Below are 18834 nucleotides of genomic sequence, written 5' to 3'. Positions count from 1 at the left end.
TCAGGTTTCTTAATTATTGGTTTGATAACTGCTAATTTAAAAGATTTTGGAACATATCCAATGCTGAGTGAAGAATTAATTATTCTCAACAGGGGTTCTATTATTGCTGGTACTATCTGTTTAAGAAAATGTGTCGGTACAGGATCTAATATACAGGTTGATGAATTTGAAGAAGAGATGAGTGAAATTAGTTCATTCTCTTCAAGGGGAGTAAAGTATTCTAGGTTCTGGTCTGACATGGCTAGATTAACATCTGCATCAATTACATTGTTCGGTTTTAAAACCTCAATTTTATGCCTAATATTTACAATTTTATTATTAAAAAAGTTCATGAAGTCCTCACTATTGCATGATGTTGTTGTGGAGATTTCTGCAGTGGTCTTATTTCTGGTTAATTTGGCTACAGCATTAAATAAGAATCTAGGATTATTTTTATTTTCTTCTATAAGAGTGGAGAGATATGTTGATCTAGCTACACTAAGAGCTTTTCTATAGTTCAGGATGCTCTCCTTCCATGCTATTTGAAATACTAGTAATTTAGTTTGACGCCATTTACGTTCTAATTTCCGAGCGGTCTGTTTTAAAGTGCGCGTGTGATCGTTATACCAGGGAGCAAGTTTTTTATCTCTAATAATTTTTCTTTTGGCTGGAGCTACATTATCTAGGGTATAGCGAAATGTCGACTCTAAATATTCAGTCGCCTGATCGAGTTCTGTGGGGTCAGACGGTGATCTAATCGAAGTTGGGAACTCTGGGAGATTACTGATAAAACTCTGTTTGGTAGTTGATGTGAATGTACGTTTCATACGGTAGCGCGGCGCTGTGTGTACATTATTATTGTGACACACTTGCAATGAGACAAGATAGTGATCTGAGATAACTTCAGATAGTGGTATTGTGAATAAATTTCTTATACTTAATCCAAATAATATTATTAAATCTAAAGTGTGACCTGCTTTATGAGTGGGTCCTACTACACACTGATTTACTCCTACCGAGTCCAGTATAGACATAAATGCAGTTCTCAGAGGGTCTTCTGGGTTTTCAAAATGAATATTAAAATCTCCAGCAATTAACACTTTGTCTACAGAAATGACTAGGTTTGAGAGGAAATCTGCAAATTCACTAAGAAATTCCGAGTACGGCCCTGGAGGTCTGTAAATGACAATTAGCGGGATCGACTGAGCTGACTTAATATAGTTAAATACACTTATGTTACTATAAAGAATTTCAAATGAATTAAATTTGTGTCCGTGTTTTTGTACAATAGTCAAATTATCATTGTGAATAACTGCGACGCCTCCTCCTCTACCAGTTAACCGAGGCTGGTGTATGTAGCTGTATCCAGGAGGACTAGCTTCATTTAGAGCTACATACTCGTCCTGTTTAATCCAGGTTTCTGTTAAACAGAGTATATCAAACTCCTGATCTGTGATAATTTTATTAACTATAACTGCTTTAGATGCGAGAGATCTAATATTTAACAGTCCTAGCTTCAGATCAGAGGTGCCGGCTGCGCATTCAGTCTGATCCAAGTTTGTGGTCTTTATGCTAATTAAATTACTAAAACAGACTTTCTGAGTCTTTCTAAATTTGTTTTTAGCTCGGGGAACAGACACAGTCTCAATAGAGTGAACCCTGAGTGACGACTCTATGCAGCTAGCAGACGGTTGGTTTAGCGTAAGGGATCTAATGTTGAGAAGTCCAAACTTTAGAGGTAGACTTCGATTACTTATTTGGGCTTTTTCTGGTTTAATGGTTACCAGATTGTTTCGGCTGGATTTAACGAATTTATTCTTTTTTCTCTCTAATCGGGGAATAGACACAGTTTCTATAGTACAAGCTATGTGTGTGCGTCTATTAGTATGGTGAGTTGTATTGTGGCTGGTATCTAAAGAATCTGAGGTATGACTTACCGCAAGTCAGATGGTTCGTAATGTCCTGGAGATGTTGTCAGAGAGGACCGCTGCTCCAGCTCTGCTAGGGTGCAGGCCATCTGTGCGGTAGAGCCTAGGACGCTCCCAGAAAACATTCCAGTTATCAACAAAGGGTAATCTCTGTTGTTGACACCAAGATTGTAACCATTCATTGAAGGCAAATAATCTACTGAACCTCTCGATTCCTCTCTGAAATGTCGGAAGTGGTCCAGATACGACGATCTTTGTCGTGGGTGATGTGCTGCGGACCTTCTCAACCAGGCTCCTGAAGTCCTTCTTTAGGATCTCCGTCTGCCTCAGCCTGATGTCGTTGGTGCCAGCATGGAGAACCACAGCTCGAATGTTCTTCCTCAGGGCCGCAGGCACCTGTGCAGCAACATCAAGAACACGTGCACCAGGTAAACAGCGCGTGTACGCCTTACCTTTAGCTGTGGTAGCACGCACGTGCCGGACAATGGAGTCTCCGATGACCAGCGCGTCGTGTGCCGTCTCACGGAGAGGAGCGAAGCGGTTTCGGGTTGAGATCTCGAAGACGGGTGGTGGCGGAGGAGGAGAGGTCCTCGCCCGGGGCTTGGCGCGCGTCTTCCGCTGCTGAAGTTTCCAGGCCTCGTGGTATCCCGGCGCCGGGGTGAAGGAAAGCTGGGCGGGCTGCGTCCTCGGGGCGTTGGACCTGGGCAGAGAAGCACGCGGAGTAGAGGTTGTCGGAGAATTCTCATGCCGAGAATTTACCTGGGACAGGTGAGCGTCGGTCCGCGACGATTCCAGCGTGGCTTTCCGCTGCTGTAGCCGGGCCAGCTTCACCTGTAGGTCGCGGATCAGCTTCTCCACGGCCTCCATCTCCAAGTCTACCGAGTGCAGCTCCAATGTCTCCTCACCTGCACACAGGGGCAGAGACCCAACCGACATGGTGTCTAAAAATAGAAATAACCGGTGCGAAAGAGCGTAAACAAACTTGTGATAGCCGGGCTAACGGGCTAGCGATGCTAATGAAAAGCCGGCTAGAAGCGGTGTGCTGCAAAACTATTAAAACTTATACGATATAAACTTATACGAAAACGATATAACACGCGTTTCGAGTGAATATATTATAAGGTAGTATGAAATACTTATCTGTTAAGAACTCGGCCGGCTGAATGGCGTGGTCCGGCACCGCTGGGTTCAGCCATGTCTCGGTGAAGCAGAGGAAATTGCAGTCCCGAATGTCTCTCTGGAACTTTATCCTGACCCTGAGGTCATCAAGCTCATTCTCAAGTGACTGGACGTTGGCGAGCAGGATGCTAGGCAGAGGTGTGCGGTGTGCACGGGCTCTCAGCCTGTTCCTGACACAGACTCGTTTCCCTTGTGGCCGCCGCTTCACGTCGCGTCCATTGTTCTCCCTCAGGATCTCACTCAGTCAGCTCGGATCCGGAGTTAAAAACGGCAAATTGTGAGTACATTGTACACCAATAGAAACAAGGGTGTCTCCATCATAACTAATTTACTCAATGGTGGTAATTTAACTGGTTTTAAAATGCTAAAAACAAACTTAAAAAACAAAAACAAAGAAAAGGTGGTCGGAGCCGACCTCACTGGCACCATCTTGAACCCACCTGACCAGGAAGCTGAACCCGTTGGGCCTGAACGCCTCCCTCTGTAACTGGATCCTGGGCTTTCTGATTGGAAGCCCTCAGTCTGCACCTATCACACCACCACACTGAGTACTGTGGCCTAGTCCCCTGCTGACTTATGACTGTAAGCGACACAGTTCCAACCACATCATCAAGTTTGCTGATGACACGACTGTGGTGGGTCTCATCAGCAAGAACAACAGGTCAGCATATGGAGAGGAAGTACAGAGGCTAACGGATGGTGTAGAGACAACAACCTGGAGGAGAACCTCAGCTGGTCCCTCAACACCAGCTCCTTGCACAAGAAAGCCCAAAAATGTCTTCTCTTCCTAAAGAAGGCTTAGAAATGCCTAGCTTCCACCACCGATCCTTACAACTTTCTATAGAGGGACTATCAAGAGCATCCTGAGCAGCTGCATCACTGTCTGGTTTGAGAATTGTGCCATTTCACACCCATCACAGTCACTTCTAACCCTCCTGCCACCTGGAAAAAGGTACCGAAGCGTTCGGGCACCCACATTCAGACTGTGCACAAGCTTCTTTTCACAAGCCATTCATCTCCTTAACAAAAAGGGACTGGACTAATAAACACACACGCTTTATCTCAGCATCAGCAGCCTATAAGTCAAAAGAATGATCATTTACACACACACACACACACTAAATAGAAACTCGTTTTCCATGTTTTACATGCCGATGAATTAGATTTGTGAGAAAACCGCTTTCCTGAGCTTGTACAGCGCTAAGAACACAGCAAACGCTTTATCTCAGCATAATCACTATAAAAGAAAAAGGAATGATAATTTTCATAACATTCATGCATTCTGGCAAACATGTTGAAAAAAATACATATTTTTCACATTTTCATCCAGAAAAAATTATTATAAACTCATTTTGTATGATTTACATGACAACACATTAGTAATGTCCGCTTTCCTGAGCTCGTACAGCGCTAAGAACACGGCAAACGCTTTACAGATAGGGCAGTAAAAAATGCGCGTCAGAGGGACAGGAATCTCATGGCGACTCGCGGCAGTGCGCGAGATTTCAAGAGACGCCATGTCTCAAACCAGTAGGTGGCACTTATGTTTTAGGAGGCAGTTCTCAGGCGCATTAAAAAAAAAAACTAATAAAGTAAACTTGTGGAAATCATATTTACTGTAATATTTTCCATTTTTAATATCATAACTTTATATTGTGAGGTTGTATTGTAAAAAACAAAAAACAAAAGCTATTTAAAGTCATAACATTAAAATAGCAGCGCTTCAGATTGGTTGCAAAGTCGGGTGCGTGCGGGACAGCAGCCTTCATACACATTAGTTAAAAAAAATCCACTAGATTGGATTAAGGTCGAGTTTTATTATGTTTGTGTGATATTTAAAATAAAACGTGTTCATTTTTGCACTCAAAATAGCCCGCTCTCCCCCCACACCATCAACAAATTATTTAGCTGTGTAGTAAATAGACTAAAACAAAATCATGTTTGCTTCAGCATTGGAAACAATATTGTATTAGGTTAACTTTATTAAAGATTATTCACTTTTACTTTTAAATTATTTGTTATACTTCATCTGTTTGCACACACGCATGGGCATCTTTAAATTGGAACAGAAAATAATAGTGTGTAATAATAGTAATACTGTTTTATATTTTTCAACATTACATGCAGTTTGTAATTTACTTGCAATTGTACCTTTATGTAAATGTAACCTATGTATCTAAAGTATACGCATATTTAACTTCTTTAGCAGTAAATGAGAAATTTAGTCGGTCTGGCTTTTAGGTAAAGTCCTTATTTGATATAATTTTATTATTTAATTACTTATCTTATTATAAATATAATTCCTATTCTCTATATTCTTGTCGAGTATAGTCCTTTAGAGCAAGCACTTGGTCAGAAGATTCTGCGGAATTCCTTCTCACCTTTCATTCACGATAGGTGTAAGTTTGTCACACTATGTGCGCTGTTGGCAAAACTGTGTGTGTGTGTGTGTGTGGGGCGGGGGGGTTAGATTAATTAACAAGACAGAGTGGACGTCTCTGCCCAAATTTTATTTCCCCAGCAAAACATTAAATATATTTAAAAAAAAAATAAAAATTATTAATGACAGCAATTAAATCAGACTTAATACTTGGACTTAATACTTTTCTTTTTGTTTACTGCATGGACAGTCGTTACCTCATGAACAGTTAAACATCATTCTGTCAATAAATATATGTGCAATATTGTGTACAGTCCCTGTAAGAGCCATATTTCATTTTTATGATTCTTTTTTTTTGTGTTTATTTAAATTTTATTAGTTAAGCATTCACTTAAAATCATAAGTTGTTGTGTGACGTCATTCCATAAATGCGTAGTTGCATGATTATTATGCATGGTAAAAGCTGGCAAGTTGCGGAAGTTTCAGAAAACACAAGCTTTTGACTGTAATCTAACACAGCCATGACTGGAAGTACAATATATAAAGATACAGCAAATACGTTGTTGTAACCATATTGGATTTATGCAAGAAAATTGTAAGAAGTGCTGAGCAGGAAGAGAATCGAGGATCCGACGTATGGTGTAGGCAGGGCCACCGTCGATGATTCGGGGAGGAGGAGAAGGGGGGGGGGTGTAACCATAGAAGAGGTGGTGAAGGGTTTCAACTGAGAGGTGTGGAAAACAGGATGAATTCGGAGCGCCGCAGGCAGCTGGAGCCGGTAGGTGACAGGGTTGATGCGGAGCGTGATGCGGTAAGGACCGATAAACCTAGGTGATACCTTCTTTGACTCTGTGTGGAGATGAAGATTTTTGGTAGACAGCCATACTTTGTCACCTACGTTATACATTCGTCCAGGTGGGTGTCGACGGCGATGTTGGGTGGTATATTGGTGGTTAGCTCATCAGATGGCTTGATTGGCCTGTCTCCACAGCTGTCGACACCTGCGAACCAACTGTTGGGCCGACGGTATATCAACTTCCGGTTCTTGATGTTCGAACATCGAAGGCTGGAAACCGTGGCATACCTCAAATGGACTGAGATTTGTGGCAGATGACACATGAAGGTTATGAGATAATTCAGCCCATATGAGGTAGCGGGCCCAGGAGCCCTGACGATCGGTGACGAAACATCTCAGATAGCCCTCCAGTTGTTGGTTGGTTCACTGAAGTTCGCTGGACGGCAGAAGGCCTTCCAGAACCTGGCAGTGAACTGGGGCCCCCTGTCCGAGACGATGTCTTTTGGGAACCCATGCAGGCGGACTACATGCTCTAGAATCAGCTCGGCTGTGTCTTTAGCTGACGGGAGTCCGGAGAGAGCCACCAGATGCACAGATTTGGAGAACCGATCTACGATGGTCATGATGGTTGTCTTTCCTTCTGAAACCGGCAGGCCCGTGATGAAGTCGACAGCAATGTGCGTCCAGGGCCAACGAGGAACTGGAAGTGGTTGGAGCTCTCCAGGTGTCGGCTGATTGGTGGTCTTTTCCCCTGGCGCACACTGGGCACGCCTGGACGAACTCGTCGACGTCCCGGATCATGGAGGGCCACCAGAAAGTGCGTTGGATAAATTGAAGGGTGCGTTTAATGCCGGGGTGTCCAGAGAGGGGTAAGGAGTGGCCCCATTCCAGAACGTCGCTCCTGACTGCTGGGGGCACGTAGTGTCGTCCAGGCTGCACACCTGCCGGTTCGGTCTCCGTGGTCTGTGCCTGGCGGACTCTCGTTTCTATATCCCACTGGAGAGGTGCAATGATTTTCGACAGAGGGAAGACAGGCGCGGGTTCCGCCCGGGTGGTGTCCCCGTCGTGTTGTCTGGAGAGGGCGTCGGCATTGGTGTTTATGGACCCCGGGCGGTAAGACAGATAGAAATTATAATGTTCAAAAAACAGCCCACCGCGCCTGCCTCGGGTTGAGCTGTTTGATGTTTTGAATGGTAATCAGATTTTGGTGGTCGGTCTAGACGATGAAAGGCTCGCTGGCATCCTGGAGCCAGTGTCGCCATTCCTCCAATGCCCACTTTATGGACAACAGCTCGCGGTCCCCTACCCCGTATCGCTGTTGAGTGGAATCAAATTTTTTGGAGAAGAAGCCACAGGAGTGTAGCTTCTGGTCTGGACCTCGCTGGGAGAGAACAGCTCCGGCGCCCACCTCCACAACGAATGGTTTGTTGACGTCTGGGTGGATAAGGATTGGAGCGGTGGTGAAACGATGACATAGTTCATGGAAGGCGGAGATGGCACTAGAGTTGAGGTGGAAGGGATGAGATAATGGGCGTGTCAGGGCAGTTAGGGGTGCTGCAACTGTACTGTAGTCCCGGATGAAGCGACGATAGAAATTCGCGTTGATGGGCGAGCAGTCTCTTTAGGACTGCCCTGACATGTTGGATGTGTTCTTCAACTGTCCGTGAGTAGATTAATTTGTCGTCCAGGTAGGCAAATGCCCACCGCCCCAGCATGTCTTGAAGAACGTCATTAATGAAGCTTTGAAAGGCGGCGGGGGCATTGCAAAATCCAAATTCAATTCAATTCAATTAAATTTTATTTATATAGCGCTTTTAACAATGGTCATTGTCTCAAAGCAGCTTCACCAAAAAAATTTTTAAGATTTTCTAGAAAAGAAAAGAAAAGAAAATGTTTGGAAGTGTGTATGTGTGAGAAAAATGTGTCTAGATAATAATGAAATGAATGAATGATAAATGAAATGTCTCTGATGAGCAAGCCAAGGGTGACGGCGACAGTGGCAAGGAAAAACTCCCTGAGATGGCAATAGGAAGAAACCTTGAGAGAAACCAGACTCAACAGGGAACCCATCCTTATCTGGGTGATAACAGATAGAAATAACATCATGTGTGTTGTGCAGGTGAAAGTTCAATATAACAGAAGTTGTGTAGATTCAGTTCAGCAGTAGGTGCAGAGGACAGATGGGGTCTGGATCACCGGAAGCACAGGAGCAGGATGGTAGCTCCAGCCATCATAAAGCAGAATCTAGCTGGAGCAGGTCCTTCTCAAGATGCCTTAGAAACCTCGCAGGGTTGGCCTTTGTCTACTAAAGCTGGCACAATCTCCAGATGCCTCGGGATGGGTAGAAAAATACAGAAAAGATGGAGAGAATTAGCGTAGTTGCCATTCAGGATAGGTGTACTGGAGTATGAGGTTATGGGATGAGTTACGCGTATGCCAGATTGAAGAGATGAGTCTTGAGTCTACTTTTGAATTGGGAAACCGTGTCTGCTCCCCGAACAGTGTCTGGAAGGCTATTCCAAAGCTTTGGAGCCAAATATGAAAATGCCCTGCCCCCTTTTGTAGATTTTAAAATTCTGGGAATTACCAGAAGTCCGGAGTTTTGTGATCTTAAGGGACGTGGTGGATTATAGCGTATCAAAAGACTGGTTAGGTATGTGGGAGCTAAACCATTTAAAGCCTTGTATGTAAGTAGTACTATTTTGTAATTAATTCTAAATTGAACAGGTAGCCAGTGCAGGGATTATAATATAGGTGTTATATGATCATATTTTCTGGATCTAGTGAGAACCCTGGCGGCTGCATTTTGGACTAACTGTAGCTTGTTTATTGAGGATGCAGGACAACCACCTAGTAATGCATTACAATAGTCCAGTCTGGAGGTCATGAATGCATGAACTAGCTTTTCTGCCTCAGATACAGATAGGATACTCCTAAGTTTGGCAATATTTCTAAGATGGAAAAAGGCTGTTTTTGTGATATTGGAAATATGATTTTCAAAAGACAAGTTACTGTCTAATATCACGCCCAAATCATTTACTGTTGAGCTGGTAGTAACAGTACATCCTTCTAAACGCAGGCTGAATTGTGAAAGCTGTTGTGTGCTGGTTTTTGGGCCGATGAGCAATATCTCTGTCTTATCTGAATTTAGTAAAAGAAAGTTATTGGTCATCCAATCTTTTATGTCCTGGACACACTCTGTTAATCTAGACAACTTGGGTATTTCATCTGGTTTTGTTGAGATGTATAATTGGGTATCATCAGCATAACAATGGAAACTAATCCCATGCCTTCTAATGATGTTTCCCAGGGGAAGCATGTAAATTGAGAACAGGAGAGGTCCTAAAACTGACCCTTGTGGGACCCCATATTTCGCTGGCATTACATCAGACGGTACTCCATTTAGATCTACAAAATGGTATCGATCAGACAGGTATGATCTAAACCATTTTAATGCCTGCCCCTGAATACCTATATGATTTTGTAGGCGATCTATGAGAATATTATGATCTATGGTGTCGAATGCAGCACTTAGATCAAGTAAGACTAGTATTGAGATGCAGCCTTGGTCTGAAGCTAAAAACAAGTCGTTTGCAATCTTAACTAGTGCAGTTTCTGTACTATGATGGGGCCTGAAACCTGACTGAAATTCTTCTAGGATGTTGTTTTCCTGCAAGAATGTGCATATTTGAGCTGATACTACTTTTTCTAATATTTTTGATATGAACGGAAGGTTTGAAATCGGTCTATAATTTGTTATTTCATTCGCGTCCAAATTAGATTTTTTAAGAAGCGGCTTAATAACTGCCAGCTTCAAAGGTTTAGGGACGTGACCTAGATATAATGAAGAATTAATAATGTTTAGAAGTGGCTCTCCAACTGTAAGCATCACTTCTTTTAAAAATCTGGTTGGTATTGGGTCTAACAGGCACGTTGTTGATTTAGCTGAGGTGATAAGTTTATACAGCTCTTCCTGTCCTATACCTGTAAAGCACTGAAAATCTAAATGTGAAGCTCTAGGCTGAACTAGATCATGAGGAGCTATTAGAGGTTGAAGCTCTGTTATTTTCTTCCTTATGCTATTGATTTTTTCATTAAAGAAGTCCATAAAATCTTCACTACTAAAATGTTGTGGAGTACTCTCTGCAGGGATCTTAGGTTTTGTTAGGCGGGCTACTGTACTAAATAAGAACTTGGGATTGTTTTGGTTTCTTGCTATCAGTTGGCTAAGATGCTCGGTCCTAGCGGTTTTTAGAGCCCGTCTATAGCTGCACATACTGTCTTTAAACGCAATTCGAAAAACTTCTAATTTAGTTTTTCTCCATTTTCGCTCAAGGTTACAGGTTGCTCTTTTTAGGGCGCGAGTATGACTATTGTACCAAGGAGCAAGTGTTTTATCTCTGACTTTTTTTAATCTGATGGGAGCAACAGTGTCTAATGTACTGGTAAAAATAGTACCCATGCTGCTAGTCACTTCATCTAGATCGTCTGCATTTAGGGGTCTAATCAGAATTTGGGACAGATCCGGTAGATTACTTGTGAATCTGTCTTTAGTAGTCGGATTCATATTTCTAACAAATCGATAACGTGGAGAGACACAGCTAATCTGTTCTACGGGTAGAGTATATATCAGGAGGTGATGATCTGTGATATCATCACTTTGAGGTGAAATCTCTATATTAGAGACATCTATATCATGAGATATGATTAAATCTAGTGTATGATTACAGCGGTGAGTTGATCCATTTATATTTTGTTTAACCCCAAAGGAATTTAGTAAGTCCATAAATGCGAGGGCTAAAGTGTCGTTAGCATCATCTACATGAATGTTAAAATCACCTACTATCAACACTTTGTCAGAGTTAACAATTAGGTCTGATAGCAGATGTCCAAATTCTTTAAGAAAATCGGCATATGGCCCTGGGGGTCTGTACACGGTGGCCAGAGTAAAATATAGCGCGGGTTTATTATGTATTTAATTAAGTGCAACATTAATGACGAGCACTTCAAATGAGTTAAACCTGGGCCTTATTTTTTGAGTAACAGTGAGTACATTTTTGTAGATAGTGGCGACACCACCACCGCGACCAGTTAGACGGGGCTCGTGCTTATAAAAATATCCTGACGGAGTAGACTCATTCAGACCAATATATTCATTTGGTTTAAGCCAGGTTTCAGTGAGGCAGAGTGCGTCAAGGCAATAATCTGATACCATTTCATTAACAATAAGTGCTTTAGGTGCAAGGGATCTAATGTTGAGAAGTCCAAACTTTAGAGGTAGACTTCGATTACTTATTTGGCCTTTTTCTGGTTTAATGGTTACCAGATTGTTTCGGCTGGATTTAACGAATTTATTCTTTTTTCTTACTATTCGGGGAACAGTCACAGTTTCTATAGTACAAGCTATGTGTGTGCGTCTATTAGTATGGTGGGTTGTATTGTGGCTGATATCTAAAGAATCTGACGTATGACTTACCGCCCGTCAGATGGTTCGTAATGTCCTGGAGATGTTGTCAGAGAGGACCGCTGATCCAGCTCTGCTAGGGTGCAGGCCATCTGTGCGGTAGAGCCTAGGACGCTCCCAGAAAACATTCCAGTTATCAACAAAGGGTAATCTCTCTTGTTGACACCAAGATTGTAACCATTCATTGAAGGCAAATAATCTACTGAACCTCTCGATTCCTCGCTGAAATGTCGGAAGTGGTCCAGATACGATGATCTTTGTCGTGGGTGATGTGCTGCGGACCTTCTCAACCAGGCTCCTGAAGTCCTTCTTCAAGATTTCCGTCTGCCTCAGCCTGATGTCATTCGTGCCAGCACCTTGTCCAGGGTGTTTCCTGCCTTGTGCCCTAAGCCTCCTGGGATAGGCTCCAGGCCCCTGCGACCCTGAATACAGAATAATATATTTTATTTTTGTATTTTATAAATTACTACTTCTTTAATACCTTTCAGGTCATGTGGAAGGTATTAAAGAAGTAGATCTATTTTAAAATGTGTGTCCATCTGTCCTGCAGAGGGCACAACATTTTTTATTTAATACTATTACTTTGCATATTTTTTAATAATTGATATGTAATAATTCTATATTTTATTTCAATAACTTACAGGTCATGTGACCTATTGCCTCAAAGTCTATTCTAAAATGTGTGTCCATCTGTCCTGCAGAGGGCACACATTTTTTATTCAGTATTATCACTTTGCATATTTATTAATGATTTAATATGTAATAATTCTATATTTTATTTCCAAACCTTCCATTTCATGTAACCTATTGCCTTAAAATCTATTGTAAAATGTGTGTCCACCTGTCCTGCAGAGGGCACAACCTTTTTTTTTTCTCTCTCAATATTATTACTTTGCATATTTTTAAATTATTTTTATAGAATTTTTATTGATTTTATTTTAATACCTTCCAGGTCATGTGACCTATTGCCTCAAAATGTATTGTAAAATGTGTGTCCACCTGTCCTGCAGAAGGCATAACCATTTTTATTCAATATTATCACTTTTCATATTTATTAATAATTAATGTGTAATAATTCTAAATTTTACTTTAATACCTTAATGTAAACACACATTTTAAAATAAATTTTGAGGCAATAGGTCACATGACCTGGGAGGTAAATAAAATAAAATATAGTATTATTACATATCAATTATTAATAAATATGAAAGTTATAATATTGAATAAAAAGGTTGTGCCCTCTGCAGGACAAATGGACACATATTTTAGCATAGATTTGGAAGCAATAGGTCACATGACCTGGAAGTTATTGAAATAAATTCATAAAAGTTTCTGTTAAAAATATTAATAAATATGCAAAGTGATAATATGCAAAGTCATTATACACCACCATGCATCACATTGACACTACCAGTAACAGCATTTATTTTTAATATTAATATTATCCGTATTTCTGTTGGACAGTAATTTGCAGACGGTCCCTAACTCGCGCAGTAGGTGAGGTACTTTCGCTATAAATCAGAATCTGGAGGCCGTAGCTCGAATATCCAACGTCAACTTCCGCGCGGTCATGAAGTTTTGTAAATCACATTGTGGATGTAAGCACATCAAATGTAATGAAAAAGAGTAGTTGTCATCACCAAAGGAGTCCAGTAGAGGGGATCATAGTGTCCTGGTGTATGCTACGAGGCACTGCTTATTCCCTTTCAGCCATTACACACGCGAGCTGACGAAAGTTTCTGTTCGTGTTTCATTCATACAGATACCCCCTTTTCAGGTATGGATTCTTTTATAATAATAGTTCATTGTTGCTTGTCCGTTAGGTGAATGTGTATACATGAAAAGCATTTGTGACGCTTTTATGATTGTTTTATTGTGAAGGAAGGTAAAAAAATTATCTGGGGACAATTGAGCTAGCCTTTTTAGGCTTGTTGTGCTAACATTGTTTATGGAGTAGTTGTACGCGGCCACAACTGTGCAGCCGGTGCTATGATATTTAGTTATACTGTAGTTACACTGGTGAAATCTGTTGTTACTGAGTGAATGAACTGTTAATGCTGTATGTTCATACTGCAATTTGAAGCGCACAAGTAGGAACAAGCTATGTTTGCACTGTTTGGTTAATTGCTGCCGTTGTTTATCCTACAATATTAACCTACTTGTATTTAAAGTTGGAAATGTAATCTGTTGAAGTGTATTTAAAAAACGTATTTAAAATTATTTACCATATTTAAAATTTCAAATAATTAAAAATACATTTATTATATTTGAATATATTTATTGAATACCTTACGGAAAAAAATATTTCTCTGTATAATAAATGTCAATATATTAAATGATTTAGTGTTTTGATCTACTGGAAAAAAAATGTTAATATTTCCCAGTGCTACACTAACTGATACTAATTAATAATTTATTATTATGAATAATAAAAAGATATTCATATATTATTATAATCATATTTGATATAGTCACAATATACAAAATAATATATTGTAATATTACAATATAGTGAAAATACATAAGGAATTGTCACTTTTCATATATTGAGAATTATATTCAAATGTATATTTTAATGTATGTAATTTATATTCAACAATATACTTCATAATATCTTGAATTTGATTGAATATAAATATTGAATATTTCTTGTTGCTTAGTATTATCTTTTTCTAGTCTCATGAGACTGAATTAAGCTCTCTCATTACGAGCTTGACTTTGTCTTTTCTATTTCTCCTAAAGCTGACTTTAACATATTATATATATTATTTATATATAACCATCATGAAACATCACCATGGTTTTAAAATGGAGAAGGATGAAAGGAGCTTTTCCTTTTTCATGTCACCTGCGATGTTATAATTTCACACGCGCTTCCCCTGGAGAATAACATTACGTCATTAAACCGCGAAGAAGTCTCATTTTTAATGACGTATAGAACGCAATGACTCAGGAAATTCGATCTGTCTGTTTACACGACAATCACATTAGCACATATCTGATTTATATCTGATTTATTTCCACATATGAAGGAGGCCTGAAACTGATCTTAAAATATCGGAATGCATGCGTTTTTTTCCTGTTTATACGGACAAAGAACATATCGGATATGTGTCACATATGAGCAAAAAAATCAGAAATGGGTCACATTTACCTGACAGTGTAAACTTAGCCAAAGAGACACAACTGAGATACAACTCGAGACTTACATACTGTAAGAAGCATTTGAGAAATAAGATGTACATGAGCAACAGAACTGCATTTAAAAGAGAAACAAATGAGCAATATATAAGACCATTATGAGATTAAAGTCAGATATAAATGAGCATGAAACACAAATTAGAAATATTATAGTTTTATTAAACATACTGTATCAAAAATCCTTAATAACAGCATACAGTGATGAGCCACAACTAGCACCACCTGAGGCTAGTCAGTGTCCATACTGACCTCTGTCCACCACAATGTTAAAACCAGCAGGTTAACAATATAAAAAATATTACAGCTTACTATTATCACTAATTTGTAGATCAAGACCATGCATAAAAATAAATACATAAATGGAATAAACTTAAATGTGCAAAATACAATAGACAATTATTATTGTGTAAGAAATTTAAAATTCACGCAATATAACAGGCACCAGCAAAATCTGGCAAATCAAGACACTAAATAATACTGATACAAAATGTCACACAAACTGACAAAGATATTAAGTGTCACACTGCTCAACTCAAAGTACTGTATGAGTTATACAAGAGTTACACAAAGTCCACAGCAGTGTTAAACTCCTCCAGTAAAAAGAATCAGCCAAAAATGAGATGACTAATTTTAAAGGGAAAATTTGTTGCTTGCTGTATTTAACAGCTCAGTGCCTGGAAAAGTTATTTCCAGGAGTTGCTTATTACCAAATGGAAGATAAGAAATTGTTAATAAATTTAAGATTTACCTAAACACTATTCAGCTACTTCACTCCCAATTGTTTAAAAGGTGAGAGGTGGGCTTGAGCTTGTTCGTGAGCTAGTGCTTCCCTGACGGATAATGTGGTGGTGATGGAGACTCTGGAACGTTTTCCTGCAGTTCTTCGTTGAAATTCTTGTACTCCTCAAAGGTTTCTTAGGTGGCATGCTTCTGAAAAGAACCCAGTTAAAATTAAGTATATATAATTACTAAGACAACCATTCCACAAACAAACATATTGGTTTTTATTTATGGAATATACTAAACTGATGTCTCTAAGGTTACATGTTCTAATAACTTCTGTTATAAGACCCTATAACACTCTATATTAAAATTATTGGTTTGCAAAAACTGATCATACATAAAAAAAGGTAAAAAGTAACTTAATATGTCAAGCCACACTGGTTGGACATATTGGTAAGACATGCCAAATAATAATAATACTGTAACCAGCTGACAGATTTTTACTACAAAAAAAACCAACAGAACAACAACTTTCAACCTCACTAGTGTTAGTTACCTAGACAGGAAACAGAACTGAATGGTGCTCCTTAATGAGTCTTCAAGTCCCAAGTTGTTGTTTGTCACGTGCCTCCCATAGACGCTATGCGGTGCAATAGATTCAAAAGAACGAACGACTCCAACAGGAAGATATGAGAAGTAAGCTACTCATTCTGTGTATTATAACATGTCCTTAGCATTGTAAAATTTTGATTACTGGAACTATAGCCAAAATTTGTGTATGTAGACATATTAGGGTCTTTTTATTGAAAATGCTAAAATGCTTATTTTATTTCTTAAGAACGAAAAGAACGAAATGAGCTAAATGATTAAAAGATTTGTTCATTTTGATGAATGAGATTCAAAGAACAGAGTTAATAAAATGATTTAAACTTCTCATCACTACCACCTTCACCGTCCGCTTTGTCTTCTTTTTGGTATTCTTCTTCATTTAATCTGTCGCAGGCAATGGGTTAGGTGGTGCGCTACTGCCACCTAAAGGTCTGCATGAATGATGCTTGGTAAAGTGTTTTTTGCTGACTTGACCCTGAGGCCTGGCGATGCCCGGCGATGCTCTGCACATTTCTCTAACACACTGGCCACTTAAACATTTGCAGGCTTAGAGCTTGTGTGGGAGAAATTGTGGGAAATTATATATTTATTAGAATCTATTGTAGGCTTAATTGGGTTGATCATGACAAAATTATACATTCAGTCCTAAATGTATAATTAAATATACTGTAGGTTTGCAATTAAATGACAATTGGTGACAGAAATCTCAAATGCACAGTTTACAAGCACTATATACTTTATGTGTGGAAAATACTGCTTTTGGGAAAAATGCGTGAGTCGCACACAAGACAAATATGAAGTCTGAGATTTAGAGGTAATGAGCCACATTTAAGGTATGTTTGAGAAGATTGCGAAAACGCATAAAATCTCATTCAGATCACAAAGATGGCTCATTTCTGTATATGTACAGTGGTTACTTAAGGGGAATGTCTATTACTGTCGCGCACTCTGCTGTGGCTAAACGGCAACAGCCAAAATAAATCAGTCGCAAATCAAAGTAATTTGTGAAATGACTGCCAGGTGGCGCAAAGGGACATTTGCAAAACAGCTGCAATTAATTTTGTTTTGACAGACTTTCTGTTTCTATCTGTCTATTGTTATTATTAAAGAAAACAGCACAAACAACAGCTCAAGGGCGTGTAAAAACATTTTTATTTTTAACGGTAAAAATGTAAATTTTGGAATCTGCAGAAGCTCAGTGGTCCGAGGACAACGTAATACTCTTTGTATGATAAAATGACTCGTGGCATGAATCACGAAAAGCTTCAGTTTCAAATAATCATTGAACACTGAGCCCAAACAGCAAAAAAACATGAAATTAATAATAATAAGAAAAAATACTTATGGTGCTTTTTCCTGTTTATGTCCAACATTGAATAATTATTTAATTATTAATAATTTAAGCTGCTTACATTGCGTGCTTTCACTTTTAAAAAATGCAGTGTTTAATCAGCAAGCATATGTTGCCTCTCTTTATGATAGATGAATATTATGACTGAAATAAAGCTGCTCGTGTCGGCTCATTTTGGGTGCATTTTGATCGAGGAGGAGATGAAAAGTGAAAAGTAAATAAAAAAAGTATTAGCAACATAGCAAAATGCATGTGTGTGAAAGGCTGAAATGTGGTTATGAAAAAGTTTTTTAGTGAATGTAAAATGTTCGCGTGAACCTGAGTTTTGATCTAAAGTCAGATGTACGCGTGCGTCGATATGAGACATTTATAAGAGATTTCTCTTTCCCAGAAATACAACAAACACAAATTTATACGTGTTAAATAATCACTGTCTTTGCGGAGCTGTGCGAAACACACGCCGATGTGAGCCCCTTTATTTCAGTCATAATATACTAACATTTTTGCTGTGTCTACCTTTCTCCGAATGCACCGTATTAACGGGGGTGGGGTGTAAGGATTATGAATGCATCGGGGAAAACAGCAAGGAAACTGACTGGCCAAACAAGCACAAACAACAGCTCAAGGGCTTGTAAAAACATTTTTATTATTTAGACCAGCTAATTAAGTTCACTAGCTAACGATTTTATTTGTAGAAAAAATGAACTGCTTTATAAGTTCTGTTCGTATCAGTTTAGTGTTATTATAACAAAAGGTTACATTTAAATACGTCAAAATTTAAATATAAAAATAAGTGGGAAAAAAGAGTTTCAGAATAGAACATTAGAATAACTAAAAAATACACTTCTGTCGTTGGTATAATATGGTTATAGTATAGTATATGGCGGGTGTGTGACGCATCCTGTACACTGCATTCAGACTTTTTGGTGGAAGCTGTTGATCTTTATTTTATTTATTTATTTATTTTTGACTTTGATGTTCAGACTTTTTGGTGGAAGCTGTTGATCTTTATTTTATTTATTTATTTATTTTTGACTTTGATGTTAACTACACAAAGCAGTGTCTTTCCACCTGGGAGTTTCTTCATGATACTGTATATCAGATTGATGGACATGAGTCCTCATCTGTTACATTTTTGGTGATAACAGTTTTTTTCAGCACAGATTTAATCAATAATATTTTTTAAAAGTTTGATCCGGGCCAGTGGTAGCTCAGTGGATAAGG

The 18834-nt window shown here is 39.2% G+C and overlaps 2 protein-coding genes across 2 annotated transcripts in view; one reads left to right on the top strand and one right to left on the bottom strand.

The window, feature by feature from the left end:
* Positions 1–1398: 1398 nt before the first annotated feature.
* LOC128519269 (uncharacterized) lies at positions 1399–3044 on the bottom strand. Its single transcript, XM_053492939.1, has 2 exons — positions 2113–3044; positions 1399–2010 (listed from the first exon to the last, which is right to left on the bottom strand). Exons 1-2 carry the CDS (start codon positions 2841–2843, stop codon positions 1923–1925), a joined length of 819 nt encoding a protein of 272 aa, XP_053348914.1. The 5' UTR covers positions 2844–3044; the 3' UTR covers positions 1399–1922.
* A 10236-nt stretch (positions 3045–13280) lies between these two features.
* Positions 13281–18834, top strand: part of hoga1 (4-hydroxy-2-oxoglutarate aldolase 1) — a 55829-nt gene continuing 50275 nt past the window's right edge. Inside the window, exon 1 of the mRNA XM_053491364.1 lies at positions 13281–13503. The gene's annotated coding sequence lies outside the window, so the exon portion shown is untranslated. The remainder of the gene's footprint in view (positions 13504–18834) is intronic.

This window comes from Clarias gariepinus, chromosome 3, assembly GCF_024256425.1.
Source record: "Clarias gariepinus isolate MV-2021 ecotype Netherlands chromosome 3, CGAR_prim_01v2, whole genome shotgun sequence".
Taxonomy (NCBI): Eukaryota; Metazoa; Chordata; class Actinopteri; order Siluriformes; family Clariidae; genus Clarias; species Clarias gariepinus.
The sequence above is the reverse complement of the archived record's forward strand: the minus strand, read 5'-3'. Positions and strand labels throughout refer to the sequence as shown.

Coding starts and splice junctions, on each gene's coding strand:
- LOC128519269 (XM_053492939.1), bottom strand. CDS start 2,843: ATGTCGGTTGGGTCTCTGCCCCTGTGTGCAGGTGAGGAGACATTGGAG. Junction 2,011..2,112: donor TTTCAGAGAGGAATCGAGAG/GTTCAGTAGATT, acceptor GGAGCGTCCTAG/GCTCTACCGCACAGATGGCC.